At 40.3% G+C, this 14826-nt stretch overlaps 1 protein-coding gene across 6 annotated transcripts in view; it reads right to left on the bottom strand.

The window, feature by feature from the left end:
• The window catches only part of Znf451 (zinc finger protein 451), a 96857-nt gene that overhangs the window by 14529 nt on the left and 67502 nt on the right, over positions 1 to 14826 (bottom strand). For 5 of the 6 annotated variants that reach the window (XM_023701264.1, XM_023701292.1, XM_023701347.1 and 2 more), the window contains 4 exons: positions 12110 to 12263; positions 11158 to 11305; positions 6010 to 7607; positions 2952 to 3092 (listed from right to left, as the gene is read on the bottom strand). In XM_023701264.1, the coding sequence (XP_023557032.1) occupies positions 2952 to 3092; positions 6010 to 7607; positions 11158 to 11305; positions 12110 to 12263 (2041 nt within the window). The remainder of the gene's footprint in view (positions 1 to 2951; positions 3093 to 6009; positions 7608 to 11157; positions 11306 to 12109; positions 12264 to 14826) is intronic. The other variant, XM_023701389.1, reaches the window with a different exon arrangement.

The raw sequence follows: 14826 nt of genomic DNA, 5'->3' as shown, positions 1-14826 counted from the left end.
TCTGGCTGTGGTGCGCAGCGCCCAAGCACCACTACTGGGTATCTCCTTTCTCCAGCAGAGCTGCTTTCAGATTTGATAAAATTCTAGTTCGGCTGAATACTGCTTGCCTTCACTCATCCATCTTCGTCCAAGTCTTGCCCTCCTCCCCCAGCCCCACCCCACCCCACCCCATTTCTGGTTTTGCCCCAGTTTTTAAAGAAGAATTTTTAGCTGTTGTTCATGAAGAGAGAAAGTAAACTGTGCTGCTAATGAGCGCAAATGCTATCTAAGAAATTGCATTTCTTTACAAAGCTGTGTCAAATCATCATTTGGCCCCTCTGCTGGAAAAGCAGAATCAGGTCTGGAATAATGCCTTTTTAACTGTGTCCTTTAGTATTATAGGCCCAGCCAAATAGCTCAGCATATTAAAGCGCCTGCAAGCAGATGTAGGGGCCAGGGGATGATCCCGGGGCATGCTGAAACTGCAATTGAGACTGGGCGTGGTGGCGCACACCTATAATCCCAGCTCTTGGGAGGCTGTAAACAGGCAGATCACTGAGTCCAATGTAGCAGTGAGACCCTCAACACCCTGTAGACCATTCCCTAAAATACAAAAAAAAAAAAAGTATTATAAAGTATTATAGATGTGGGACACTACTGTATCATACTTCTGTGAATGTAAAATATCTCATACCTGCTTTATGATACATAGCAGTGACCGGCTCTATCAAAGCTGTTTTGTTTTTTTTTTTAATTTTATTCATTTATACATGCGTGCCTGTGTGTGTGCGTGTGTGTGGCCAGCTCAGCCCACCAGGGGGCGGGGCTGGCTGGCATGTGGTGCTGGAGGATTGAACCGTGGTCCCTGTGCTTTGCTAAGCTTGTTCTAAGTAGGTGCTTTAGACCACCGAGCCATCTCACCAGCCCCTCAAAACTGTTTTTAATGATGTTACTCTAGAACATTTTCTTTCCAGATGATGATTAAGAAACTAATTTAAAAAAAAAAAATAGTGCCATGGGCTGGGGAGACAGCTCAGTAGAAAAAGTGCCTGCCTGCCAAGCACAAGGTTGTAAGTTCAATCCCTGGTACCATTAAAAAAAAAAAAAATGGTGCCAGGTACCACAACAGTAACAGAACTTTGCTGTTTTCTGGGTATTTTTCTTTTAAATGGAGTGTGCTGGATGTCTATAATTTTGTTCAGATGACTGCAGAACCTGGAAAAGCTGTTGCTGCTATTGATGCAGAACACACCACTATTATTGGGGTGTGTGTGTGTGTTGTGTATATGTGTGTGTGTGTGTGTATATATATATATATATATATATATATATATAAAATTTGAATTTTTGGAAACTCTGGCTTTGCTGTCAACTTCGGAAAAAGTTATCCCAGTTTACCATGTTAAGCTGGCATTGTACAGAAATTAATAGCCGTATTGGTCTAGAAACATTAAACTTATTTCTTTCCATTTGTACACGGGGAATGTACTGTATTAAATATGTAAAAGGTTTTAACTTCATACCATACGCAAAGAATGCAAGGCAGCAAAGAAACCGTATCGGATGCATTAGCTGGGACCTGCCGCAGTTCAGCTGAGCTATTCCTATGTGGTGGAGTTTTCCTATTTCTGGGCTTTCATTTAACCATAAAGACTTTTAGGTCAAAAACTATGCACTTCAGGAGGAGTGCCTGGTTTATATCAATGCTACTTCAAAGGCTTTTAGTTCCATTTCACACATTTTCCCTGTAGTTCTGGTTTTTATTAGTATTAAAATTTTACAAATATGTACTCATGTCTGTTTACAAAATTCTGATGGAAGAAGTGTGGCTACCAAGCAAGCAATGTTATACAGCAGATGCAGCTTGCACAGCCTCCCTGACCAGTGGGCGGCCGTGTTCCAGTGCACTTTGTTCCTATGCCCCAAGCCCTACACAGGATAATGTCACAAACCATTTTAGCCCTGTGGCTGCTGGCATTGTCTGACTTCATCCTCCCCATTTCCCTTCCCATGTCCCCAGTGCTCTGCAAAAAAGCATGCCCTTTAAGATTCTGTTTCTTTGGTTTTGATCGCCTGAGGTTTGACCGGTCCAGTCCTGACAGGTGTGGTGGCTGTGGTGGCTGCAGGGGGGGATTCTCTTCCACTTTTTCCTGGCAGACACCAGAAGGGTCTGTCAGTGTTTCAGGAGGGTTACTGGAATCACTGTCCACTTTCTGGGCTTTGCCTCCTATCTGTTTGCTCTGTTGCTGTTCAGAGAAGAACTGTTGCGCGGACTGAAGAACCTCTGCTCCCCATGTTGCCAACACCTAGGACCAAATGTCTGCGGCTGAGTCCTCTTCCCACAGCTCTCTTCTGGGGTGCAAACTGTGCAGGAAAAGGCTGTGGCACTCCACAGTGGCCGGGGGTGAGTGGAACTGCTTCTGATAGACAATGCTGCTCATTTCGCTCAACTGGCTGTTTGGACTGGCTGAAGTTAGCCCAGAAAGGACTAGATGTTGGCGTGGTGCTTTGCCCACAGACTGGAGGAGTGCCTGGTTTATATCAATGCCACTTCCAAAGGCTTTTAGTTCCATTTCAGACATTTTCCCTGTAGTTCTGGTTTTTATTAGTATTAAAAATTTAAAAATATGTACTCACTTCTCAGCCTGCTTCTTTGTATTTAAGAAGAGAAACGAGAGTAATAATCAGCAACCATATTTACGCCAAGCAATATTGCCAGGCACATCACAGGCACTGAATAAAGCTTTTAAAAATCCCTATCAGAAGATGCATAATCTTTGGGTCACCAGATTGCATTAAAATTTATTAGGGAGATATGTAAAAAGAAAATATATTAGCAGAGTAACTATAATGCAAAGTAATAATATTCAAATTATGTTTGTATGCTCTATTCAGGAAGGTCCAAGAGGAACCTTTAAAGTGAATCTAATTTGGGAAGAGGACATCTCACATGTTTTCTTTTTTAATCATACCTTGAAAGCCCCAAATAAATGTTCCTTGGTTAAGCTGTCCTGGTAGATGACCAAAGAAGTTGGACCAATTATCAAAATCTACAAAGACTATATGAGTCATGGTTCGCAGGTAATCCAAATCTGGAAGCTCAACTTCTTCCTCTGAGAACACAGAAACATTAATGTAAGCTCAGTAAGACTTGGCTACAAACATTTCATTTCTGAAGCCTAAAATATAGAAGCAAACATGAATTTTGCATGTTATTCATTTCTAGCTAGACTTTTTCATGAAATCCAACTGTGTACATGAGTTTATGCTTAGGTAAAAATATTCAGAATACTTTACATTATCCTTTTAAATAAGTATCAGCCTTTGATCATAAAGCACACATGTATGCAGGTATGTGCATTCCAGGAGTCAATCTTAGAACCTCACGCTTGCCTGGCAGGCACTTGTGCCACTAAGTTATATCGCTGGCCCATGAAGATTTTTAAAGTCATTTATAAAAGGAATAGTTTTAATTTCAAGTAACCAAGAACTTGTACCACCCATCAAAATAAAATTTCCAAGTTGCTGTTACTTGCTAAACCAGAACTTGCTGCTGCTGCTTCTCATCTGTACTGATTTACAAGCAGCCCTCTGGCTCTGTGAGCAAACCACCTCAGAACCACGACGAGACGACCCACGACCCTGCTGCATAAAGTGGAGCTAGAGCTGGGCACTGGAGGCACAGAACAGTGGCACCTGCTCTCTCGTGTTCTTCTTTCCTCTTACCCCATTTTCCGACTTTCTCCTTCTCTTTCCCCTTACTTCACACTTTCCTGCTGACAAGGTTTTAAAGCTTCTAGTGGCAGTAAACAAAGGGCTAAATTACTTGAACAATGAGTAGCTCCTACTCTTAACCCTTCAAAATACAACAGCTATCCTCTGATATTTCCAAGCTATCTTACACCTCAAGTCCTCAGTAATTCTAGATTTAGAAATTACAATCATAAGGATCACAAGTCCGCATCTTGTACAGCAATTAACCACTAAGAAGAATATATGCAGTGTATTATTTGTTGAAAAATAAAAAAAAATTAAAAAAAAAAAAGAAATTACAATCATAGTCTATCAAATGTACGGTCATATAAATTCCCAAAAAGTAATGAAAGAGCAAAAAACAAGACAACACAATACGCTACACCCACAGCCTGTTTGGAGCACAAGAGCTGACTAGACTGACATGATTTAACCCTTTTTCTCAGGGAAACTTGCTAAAACTGAAGGTGGTGCTGAATCTGTGTGTTACAGAGCAGGCCCGTAAATATGAACAGTTCTTAGCTGTGTATGTGGCGCATACCTTAGTCCTGGTCACTCAGCAGGCTGAGGCTGGAGGGGTACCTAAGCATATAAGCTTGAGACCAGCCTGGGCTACCCAGCAAGACTCCAATTCAAAATACATTAAAAAAAAAAAAAAAAAAAGGCAGAAGCAGCAGAAGCAAAAGCACTCAAAGATTCCTTAAAATAGTTTACTAGCATGAATTTCATATTGACTGTCTCTATTCTACATTACATAGAATTCACCAAGCGTAAATGTTTGTTTAAAAGGGTATGGAATTGACTGGGGAGATGGCTCAGTAGAATAAGCAGTTGCCTGGTAAGCACAAGGGCCTGAGTTCAATCCCCGGTTCCACAAAAAAAAAAAAAAAAAAAAAAAAAAGTGGAGGAGGATGGAATTAAAATTAACAGGCTAAAAAGTTAAAACTTCTAAACAAAACAAAAATATTGCATTACTCAATTCAATCATCTGAAGGAAAATCCAAAGAGTATAAAGAAGGGAACTCACACTTCAATCTCTCTTGCTGCCATAACTCAGTATTTCTTTTCTTTTTTTTCTTTTAGGTATTTAGTACAGGGTCTACAGGGTCTCACTACACAGACTGGACCCGTAGTGATCCTCCTGTTTTCAGGCTCCCAAGCGATGGGATTACAGGTGTGCGCCACCATGCTCTATCATGCCCAGTCTCAGCTGGTATCTCCGCGTGCCCTGGGGGTGGGGCCAGCACAGCAGGCTGGGGATTGAACGCTGGTCCCTGCATCTGCCTAAGTAGGCCCTTTATTCAGCTGAGCTATCTGGCCAGCACCATTAACTCTTTCTTTCTTTCTTTCTTTCTTTCTTTCTTTCTTTCTTTCTTTCTTTCTTTTCATAATTCTATTTCTAACTGCTATTTAACACTACCCTAAATCTTTACTTCCAATAAAATCATAAAAATACAAATATGCTGAACTTACTCTTAAGATTTCTAATACTTAAAGAATAAGGCCAAATATACATATGTAAGGAATTCATCTGGCTTCTTGTTGTTTTGTTTCCTCAGTCATTAGGGACTAAGCCCGGGACCTCAGCACTGAGCCAGCAAGCCTTTTTTTTTAATTTTTGAGATACGGCCTTGCTAAGTCACTAAGTTGCCCTGGCTAGGCTTGAACTTGTGACCCTCCTGCCTTAGCGTTCCAGAGTGCAGAGATTACTGATGTGTGCCACCATGCCCAGGTCATTTTTTGAAAAGGAAGGTACACATATAATAAAAAAAAAACAAAAAACTAAGTGATAAGGTCCAGAACAGCTATCAAACCTGAATTTTAGGAAACCTTATCAATTTCCTTCACCTCTCAAAACTGTAATGTGTTCTGTAAAAGAATAGAGAATGAACAGTTCAATCCCCCTGCACCACATGCCAGCCAGCCCCGCCCCCTGGTGGGCTGAGCTGGCCCCACACACACACACACATAAATAAATAAAATTTAAAAAAAAAATGATCACTCTTAAAAAAAAAAAAAAAGAATAGAGAATGAGATATATCTAAAAAACATTCCTTAAAACCAGCCTATTTTTTCTACCCTTACATTTATAAAGTGGATGAATGAATAACAGGGATATAAACCCCTTTGGAGTATATGCCGTAGCAATCAATGAGATGTATCATCCTACACCATTTCTTCCTTCAAAGCTGGATCATGAAGTCACAAAAACACGGTATGTGCACCTGAGTAGCTACACTAGTTAGTACATGAGTTTGCAGAGTGCTACATTCATACCTGTATTCTGACAGCTTAGGTCATCTTCAGCTCCTTTCTCCATGTCTGAATTTCTTGGGCAGCTCACGGCTTGTTTCGGTTTTTCCTCTGCATGTGAGGCACTGGCAGTGAACTTGTACACGTTTCCTTTCTCGGGTCCGAAGGGAGCTACGCTGGCTTTCTGTGAGAAGGCATGCTTCCTGTGGAAGTGCTGCTGGGCGCTCTCAGCGTTGTGGAAGGCTTTGGTGCAGACGCCGCACTTGATGAGGTGCTGCTGCTGCTCTGCATCCTTCTCTTCTCTGTGCATCTGATCGGTGTGAGCCTTCATGTCAACTAAATTCTGTGCTGTTGCTGAACACAAACTGCAACAAAACCAGAGTTTACCTTTATCCAGCATGACCTGGAGACATCTACTGTAATCTTCCCTTCTGTTGACCTTACTCATGTAACTCTCACGGCAACCACAGGTCAACAGGTTACTGGTCTCTACAACTGAAATATCCTCCTCAGTTTTAATTGAAGGTTCAGTTTTTTCTGACACAAACATGTAATCTATGCTGTGGTGTTCCCTATAATGACTCAGAAATGCTTCTTCCACATTAAAGACAAGATCGCAAAGCCCGCAGAAGAATTTAATCTTGATCTCGCCGTCATGCTCGTCTTGGCAGTGTCGGTGCGCTGTTTCTATCTTATGGAAAGCCTTTCTGCAGTGTGCACAGCTGTACCTATGAAACTGGTGACTTGCCAGAGACATGCAATGCTGTCTTACCCTTTCCTGGGACTCAAACATATCTTCACAAATCCGGCACTGCCATTTACCCCTTGGGGGACTGTGTGCCAGAGAATGCTCAACAACAGGAACAGTGGAAGGAGGTTTGGTAGCAGGCGAATTACTCAACACTGAAGATGATGGCAAAGTTTCATCTTCTATCTCATCCACCTCATAAAAATATCTGTGTCCATTATGAAATTCAGTCACATGTGCCATAATACTATCTTTTTTTCTTAACTCCTTTCTGCATGTCCGACACCAAAAAAGAAAGTTATTTAAATGTGCCCCTCCATGAAACCGGCTCATGTGCAGACGGATAACCCCTGAATCTTCGCATATTTTTCCACAGACCACACATTTGTAACACATTGTGTTTGCCAAGAAAACGTGCTTCTCTACTGCATCTTCGCTTGGGAACCGCTGACCGCATTCACAAAACCAAGCTTTCGCTACTGACTTCTGCTTCTGGACAAAAAGCGTCTCTTCATGGTTTCTACCTTCTAAATTCATCTTCTTCTTTGGAACGATGCTGCATCCCTGCGAGCCAGATTCTTTAACAGACATAGCTCTCTTTAGTATTGAAAGCTTTGGTTGATCTAACTGTAAATTCAAGTCAGAAGGAGATTTATTCCCTTCACTGCTATGGCAAAAAAGTAAGACTGCTTCTTGAACTGAGTTAATGAGTCTGATTTTGTGTCCCGAATTCTGCTTGTGAGTTTGGGTGCTGGTTTCATCCATGAAGACTTGGTTGCAATTTGGACAATAACCTCTTAATAGAAATTTTTCTGCAACTTGGGTAATGTTTTTCTCAGCTATCGCTACAGGTCCAGCATTTCGACAACGAATCCTAAATTGGATTGAAAAAGAAAAGAATTCCTTTAAAGGTATTTTCTAAATATATCATCACTTTTTATGACAAAATTTAAATTAATTTTAAATTAAATTTTAAAAAATAAATAAGGTCCACAAGATACTTACAAATAAAGATATGTGATTTAATGATATTTTATTATCTCAAATTATCTTAGTATAACTTATACTTTGTCTATTTTTTTTTTTTTTTTTTTGTGGTAACGGGAATCGAACTCAGGACCTTGCGCATGCCAGGCAGGTGTTTATGCCACTGAGCTGTCTCCCCAGCCCTACTTTGTCTATTTCTAATTCACATGGAAAGGGTTAAAACTAGAACAAAACAGTTAAAAAAATATGAAGGTAAACTCCATCACAGTAAATCAGTATCACTGACTGAGGCCTTAATACCTTATCAGACAAGCAAATTAAATGCTGAGGTAATTGCACCGCACAGAGGAGCACTATGGTGAACTCCTAGCCAATCTCCTACTTATTCTTTAAGAACAGATTAAGCATGTCAGGAATATTCCATGCCCATATGTGCTTTTACCTCAAGAACAAGATTCAGAAATACCAGTCACTGAGCAGTTGGCTGTAACTTTCTGTCTCAAAGACTTCTTATCCCGGAACTTTGTAAGAGACTATGCAGTAAGTGGTGTCTTACGTATCCCAGGATGCGGTTCCCTCCAGTGGCCACACTGTGTTACTCACCTGTCAGTTCATGGACATTTGAGCTGCTCCCAGTTACTGAATATTATGACTAACATGGCTCTAAACAACGTACAAGTCTGCTGTGTAGCCCAGTATTTTCATTTTTCTTGCCTGTTTCCTAGAAATGTAAATTCCTAGACATATGATAATTCTATGCTTAACTGTTTAAGGAAAGAAAGGATAAAATATCTTAACTAAATAAAAATGAAAACAATAGGACAGGGCAGTGTTCAGTGGCAAATTTAAACCTTTAAGTATATTTAATATTGCAAAGGAAGATACAGAGTCAATCTAAGCTTCTACCTTAATAAGCCAGGAAAAGATAACGAAATTAAGCACATAATATAATATGTCCCTGCTGTAAGTGGTAACAAGTCACCTTGTAGCGGGACACAAATTATGGCCCCAATAAGAAATTAATGAGCTACACAAGGGGCAAACAATAAAAACTCAGAAGAAAGGAGGAAAAATATCATCAGTGAAATCAAATGCTAGTTGTTTAAAAAAGAAATCAACAAAAATTTAAGGTAAATATAAAAAACACAGACACTTTAAAAAATAATACAATTGGGCTGGGGATATACAGCTCAGTGGCATAAGCACCTGCCCAACAAGTATAAGGCCCCAAGTTCAAACCCCAGTACCACAAAAAAGAAAAAAACCAATTAAATTAAAATTTTTAAGACACAGTCCTGAAATAAGAATCAGCAGAGGTTTCTAGGAACACAGAACGCCTACAAACTATACTCAATGAGATTAGAAGATTCTCAGCAAGAGAAAAAGTCAGCAAGTTGGATATGAAAGTCATAGGCTGGGAAACAGTCAGGTTTTAGTCTTTCCTGCTGCTGTCACAGAATGCCTGAAATAGGATACCTTACCCAAGAAAGGTTCAGGCTTACAGGGAAATGCAAGGCCAGCAGGCGGCATCTAGCCAAAGCCTGCTGCTCCTCAGAACACAGGGCGGTACTACTTGGGTACTACTTGTGAGCGAGGAGAGGGAGGAGAGGGGCTGTGCCACCACACTGCCTCTCAGAGACCTGACTCACACAGCCTCATGTGACCACAGCGTCCTGTGCAGCAGGCACCAAGCCCCAACAGGGTCCCTCAGCTCCCTCCTCCCATGCCAGTCCTCATGGCCCCGTCACTCCAACACCGGCACGTGCAGCCGCCAAGTGCACTGCACACTTCTGGGGGGGAATCCATGCCAAACTACAGCAGCATAACCTTGATATAAATTTGACAAAGATCCATATTTAGAATATATGAAGAACTCCAATTCACAATTGAAGCAGCAAACAATGCAATTTTTTAAATTGACAAAATGCCTTAAATAGAGCATCACAAACAAAAACAAATGGCCCATCAATATATAAGGTGCCCATCACAATTGATCAAAACAAAGCACATTAGCCTGGTGCAGTAGTACACACCTATAATCTCAGCTACTTAAACTGCTGCCACAAAGCATTACAAGTTCAAGCCCAGCACAGGCCACTTAATGAAAGACTGTCTCAAAATAAAAATAAAAAGTATTTAAGACACAGCTCAGTAGTAGGATACTAGCCTAGAATACAGAAAACCCTACGTTCAATTCTTAATCTCACAGAGGAAAGAAGCATATTTTTTATTTTTTAATTTTAGGGAAAGGTCTACAGGGTATTCAGGGCCTTACTGCTAGATCGGACTCCTAGTGATCCACTAGCTTACAGCCTCCCAAGAGCTGGGATTACAGGCATGCGCCACCACATCCAGTCTCAGTTTCCGCTGCAGCACGCTCCAGGAGTGGGGCCAGCATGGCAGGCCAAGGATCGAACCCCCGGCCCCTGCGCCTGCTTGCAGGTGCTTTAATCTGCTGCGCTAGGGTTAAAGGACATAAACAAAACTGACTCATGAAATATGAGTTTGAGAAGCAGCCTATTAACCCCTTTATTCTGCTGCCTTGGTTTTATTAAGAAAATTACTTTACTGGAAGGCTTATGAGAATTAGGTCTATTTAAATAAATGCCACTGGCTCATATAGAACACAATCTTTGTATATTCTGAGAAAGCGAGGGATGAAAAGAGACAGAACAGTATCACAATGCAAACTTCAGACGCTAGACCACAATTTCACAACCAATTATAAAAGCTTAACAAAGCCTTCAGGAAATCCTGATAACTAAGGAGGTATTTGATATTTAAAAATTTGCTTTGTAAGGTATAGTAATGGCATTAGAACTGTATTTTTTTTAATGAACAGTTCTTATTTATAAATATATGCTGAAGCATTTGTGGGTAAATGGTATCTAGCATTTGCTTCAAATTGCAGAGACAGCAGTGTGAACGAAACCTGACTGTCAGGTGTTGATTACCTCATGAGTCTAAGGGGAAGCACACGGGGTTCCCTGTACTGTTCTCCACGCAGGGCGTACTGCCTAACATCTTCCACTGTGAAGACAAAGGCAATTCATCCTGGAATCCCTTTTGATCACTTGCTAAACTCAGCCCTTCTCTGAGACAATCTTTCAGACAGAGACGCATTTCGTGCTCACGCTCCCAGCTCGCTTGCTCTCGCTCTCTCTCTTTCACACACACACACACACACACACACACACACACACACACACACACACACGGAACTCACAGGCCAGGACCGTCAGCCTGCTCACATGCACAGCAGTACCAATACATCCTCTTTCCCCGTACCTCTGATCTCCCTCTATGTGAAACTTAGCTAATTCCCAGGAAAATATACATTATCATTTTTGAAGGAGAGAAATGTGGAGTGGTATTTCTTGAATCCTGTCCTCTGACTGGTGAATCAACTCTCAGCCTAAGACTGGACTTGTACAAACCTGAAATGGGCAGTGAGCTCCATGTGGGAACGCAGTGTCTGGTGGCATGAGACACACTTCACTCGAAACGGAACATCCTTACACAGAGAGATCAAAAGTTTCTTTGCAAAAGATGGAAATGGTATAGGGTGTGCCATTCTCTTGTCATCTAAAATACAAGATAAACTATGACTTTAAATATCTTTTCAATACAGAACAGCCCAAGCTTTCCAAACAGCTGAATTAAGTAAAAAAAAAAAAAAAAAAAAAAAAAAAAGATGTTTTATGCAATTAAAACCTAAAAGAAGCCATTTTGTAGCCTTAAATATAAAGAATGCCTTACATACAAATTAAAATTTAAGTCTTAATTACAAACACCCAACTTCCTAGACATCAAGGCTGTAACAAAAATATTAGCCTGAGTAAATAAGTATTTTCTTCCCAATTATTTTCTTCATCCCTGAAAGTCATTTTTACTGGTAAGTACAAAGAAATATTGACAAATTTTAAAAAAGAAATAAGGATTAAAGCTGAGCATGATGGCATGCTCCTGTCATTCCAGCTACTAAGAAGCTGACGGAGGAGGATGCTACGTTAAGACCAGCCTGGGCAACTTAGCAAGACTCTGAATCAAAATAAAAACCCAAACAGGGCTGGGATGTAGTTCAGTGGTGGAGTGCTCGCCTAGTACATGCAAGACTCTATGTTCAATTCCCCTGTACCAAAAAATAGTAAGTAAAACATAACTCATTCACTTTTATAGTTATAAAACTATTATGAGTTTTTATAGTTATAAAACTATTATGATAAATAATTTCAAGAGTAATCTGATGAAAATATGTTCTGCTTGTAGGAAACCCAGTTTTCTGCACACTAACCATTCATAGTTTTAAAAAAATGATCTGGAAAGTCTGATAAATTAGCAAACATTAAAGTGGTTTAATAATTTTCAGTGAAAGAGCTGCTTACGTACCACCTGGCTTAAAACTCTGATGGAAATGATTCTTTCCAGACATATGCTTCCAACAGGCATCCTTGCTGCCGAAAAGGAGGAAGCACTCTGGGCATGCGAAGCACTGAATGATCTGAGGCGGCAGGCTGCTGCTGTGGCCGTCATCTGCGCCTTCCTGCAAGGTAAGGCAGAGCTCACTGCAGACAACTGAAATCTGTGCTTTTAAAAACAATGTTCCACTGTGCCTACTTAGATTTACTTGGAAAATTCTGTGTCAACTGCTAAGAACATTTTTCCTCCCTCTGTGTGAATTATGAAACTTTTATCATAAAGTACTCTATGTATTAACAATTACAATTTTCTCAAAGCCAAATTACAACCATCTTTCTCTGATAATAAACGTAAAAGAGCATTTACTATCTGCTGTTTTCATTTTGCATACATATGCATTTATCATATTAACACACAAATTTGATCCCAGAGATACTTGCCAGCCTGGGCTACATAGTAAACTCAAGGCCAGCTTGAGCGATGTAGAAACCTTTCTCCCAAAACACCCTTCTCAACACTATTATTTATAAAGCTATATACAAACAAACATACGTGAAGAATGCTGGGTCGGCCAAATAGCTCAGCGGATTAAAGCAACTGTAGGCAGGTGCAGGGGCGGGAATTCGATCCCCGAGCCGGCCCCGACCCTGGGGCACACTGAGACAGAAATTGAGACTGGGTGTGGTGGCACGCCTGTAACCCCAGCTCTTAGAAGACTGTAAACAGGCGGATCGCTCTGAGTCTGATCTAGTAGTGAGACCCTGAACACCCTGTAGACCCTTCCCTAAAATCTAAAAAAAAAGTTACACTTTCACCAAATATTGTTATCTTACAAACTCTGCTGCCTATTAGTTGTCTCATTGTATAAATAATGCTAATTCCTAAAAATCTACCTGTATGGCTCTAATTACACTTGTCAGCTGCAAAGCATTCCATGGTACAGATGGATACGCATCCATCATTAATTTCTGGGGCTGTTCGTATTTTGATCCTTCCCAAATATGATTACTGCCAACATCTTTAAATTATATACCTTTGCTACAAATATATGAAAAATGTTCAACATCACTTGTCATTTGAGAGATGCAAAATAAAATGCTGAGATTCCATCTCATTTTAGACAGAATGGGTACTACCAAGAAATTAGCCAGTAACAAATGCTGGCGGGGCTGAGGGAAACAGGAACCCTTTTCCACGGTTGGTGGGAGTGTAGAGTGGTGTGCAACCACTGTGGAAATCAGTGTGGAGAGTCCTCAAAAACTAGAGGTTCCATTCAATCCAGCTATTTCTCTTTTGGGGATCTTCCCAAAGGAGTGAAATGCAGGGGCCAGGGAGATGGTTCAGTGGAATAAGCGCTTCCCTGGCAAGCACAAGGGTCTGAGTTCAAGCCCTGGTTCTGCCAAAAAAAAAAAAAAAAAAGAATGAAATGCATTATAACAGAAGGATATACGAACACTTGTGTTAACAGTGGCACAGACTATTCTAATAGTTAAATCTTGGAAATAGCTCAAATGCCCATCAACTAATGAGTGGATAAAGATGTGGGATTTTTATATACAGTGGAGTATTACTCTACCATAAAGAAGGATGAACTTGGGACATTTCTAGCTAAATGGGTGCACCTCAAGATCATACGCTGAAGTGAAATAAATCAGACATATATGTGTAAATACTGCACTGTCTTCTCTGGTGTGGGAAACAAAGTGGGAAAGGACCAAAATGCATAATAGATACTGGGAAATGGGAAGAAAATGTCCAAATGTGAAGGGGAATAAGGGAGGGAGGAGAGAGAATCCAAAGAGCCAAGGGAAAAAAACACACAAGAAAAACATGGAAACAAAGCTTTCATAAATAAGGATGTAAAGAGGAGTTCAAGGAGGAGGGTACAGGAACGGAAAAAAGCAGCAAAATGTATCATGTACAGGTACAAATTCTCTAGGATGAGTGTTATTACGTGTATCTAAAATGTACCAATAAGGGCTGGGGAGATGGCTCAGTAGAATAAGTGCTTGCCTGGCAAGCACAAGGACCTGAGTTCAATCCCTGGGTTCCGCAAAATAAAATAAAATAAAATAAAATAAAATGTACCAATAAAACACACACACTCACGGTTAGGAGCGGCTCTGATAGGCAAAGGGCACACCTATCTGTGCACTAAGACCTGCCTGCGTGACTGCCTTTTCAGCTCTACTGATGCGTGTGTCCCTACACCGAGGAAGCCTGGCAGCAACAAGCATTACGCTGCTCTTCACTCTTGCCAGGCAGCAGATGGTATTCATTGTTATTTAGTTTCTATTTTCTGTCTGTAACTGAGCTTGACCATTTATCTGGGTATTTAGATTTGGTAGGTGATTTCTTATTGTTTTTCCTGCCTCATCAATTTGTATCAGTCCTTTGTTACTGGAATCAATTTCTCTCACTTATCCTCCAAGACAAATAGTTTTACAGACATCTATCTATTCATTTTGTTATCATTACTTTTTACTAAAATCTTGATATAGTCAAACAGGTATGCTTCTTCTATTATCTAAGTTTCCAAATTTGGCTAAGTACCTTTTCTATCCTAAAATTAGAAATTAACAGAGGAAAGTTTGTAAGTATATTTATATATGGGTGAGACTGATACAAATTTAACTTTTTTTTTTTTAATTTTTAAGAAACAATCTTTATTTATTTATTTATTTATT

This window comes from Octodon degus, unplaced genomic scaffold, assembly GCF_000260255.1.
Source record: "Octodon degus isolate 3935 unplaced genomic scaffold, OctDeg1.0 scaffold00001, whole genome shotgun sequence".
In the NCBI taxonomy this organism is placed as follows: domain Eukaryota; kingdom Metazoa; phylum Chordata; class Mammalia; order Rodentia; family Octodontidae; genus Octodon; species Octodon degus.
The sequence above is the reverse complement of the archived record's forward strand: the minus strand, read 5'-3'. Positions and strand labels throughout refer to the sequence as shown.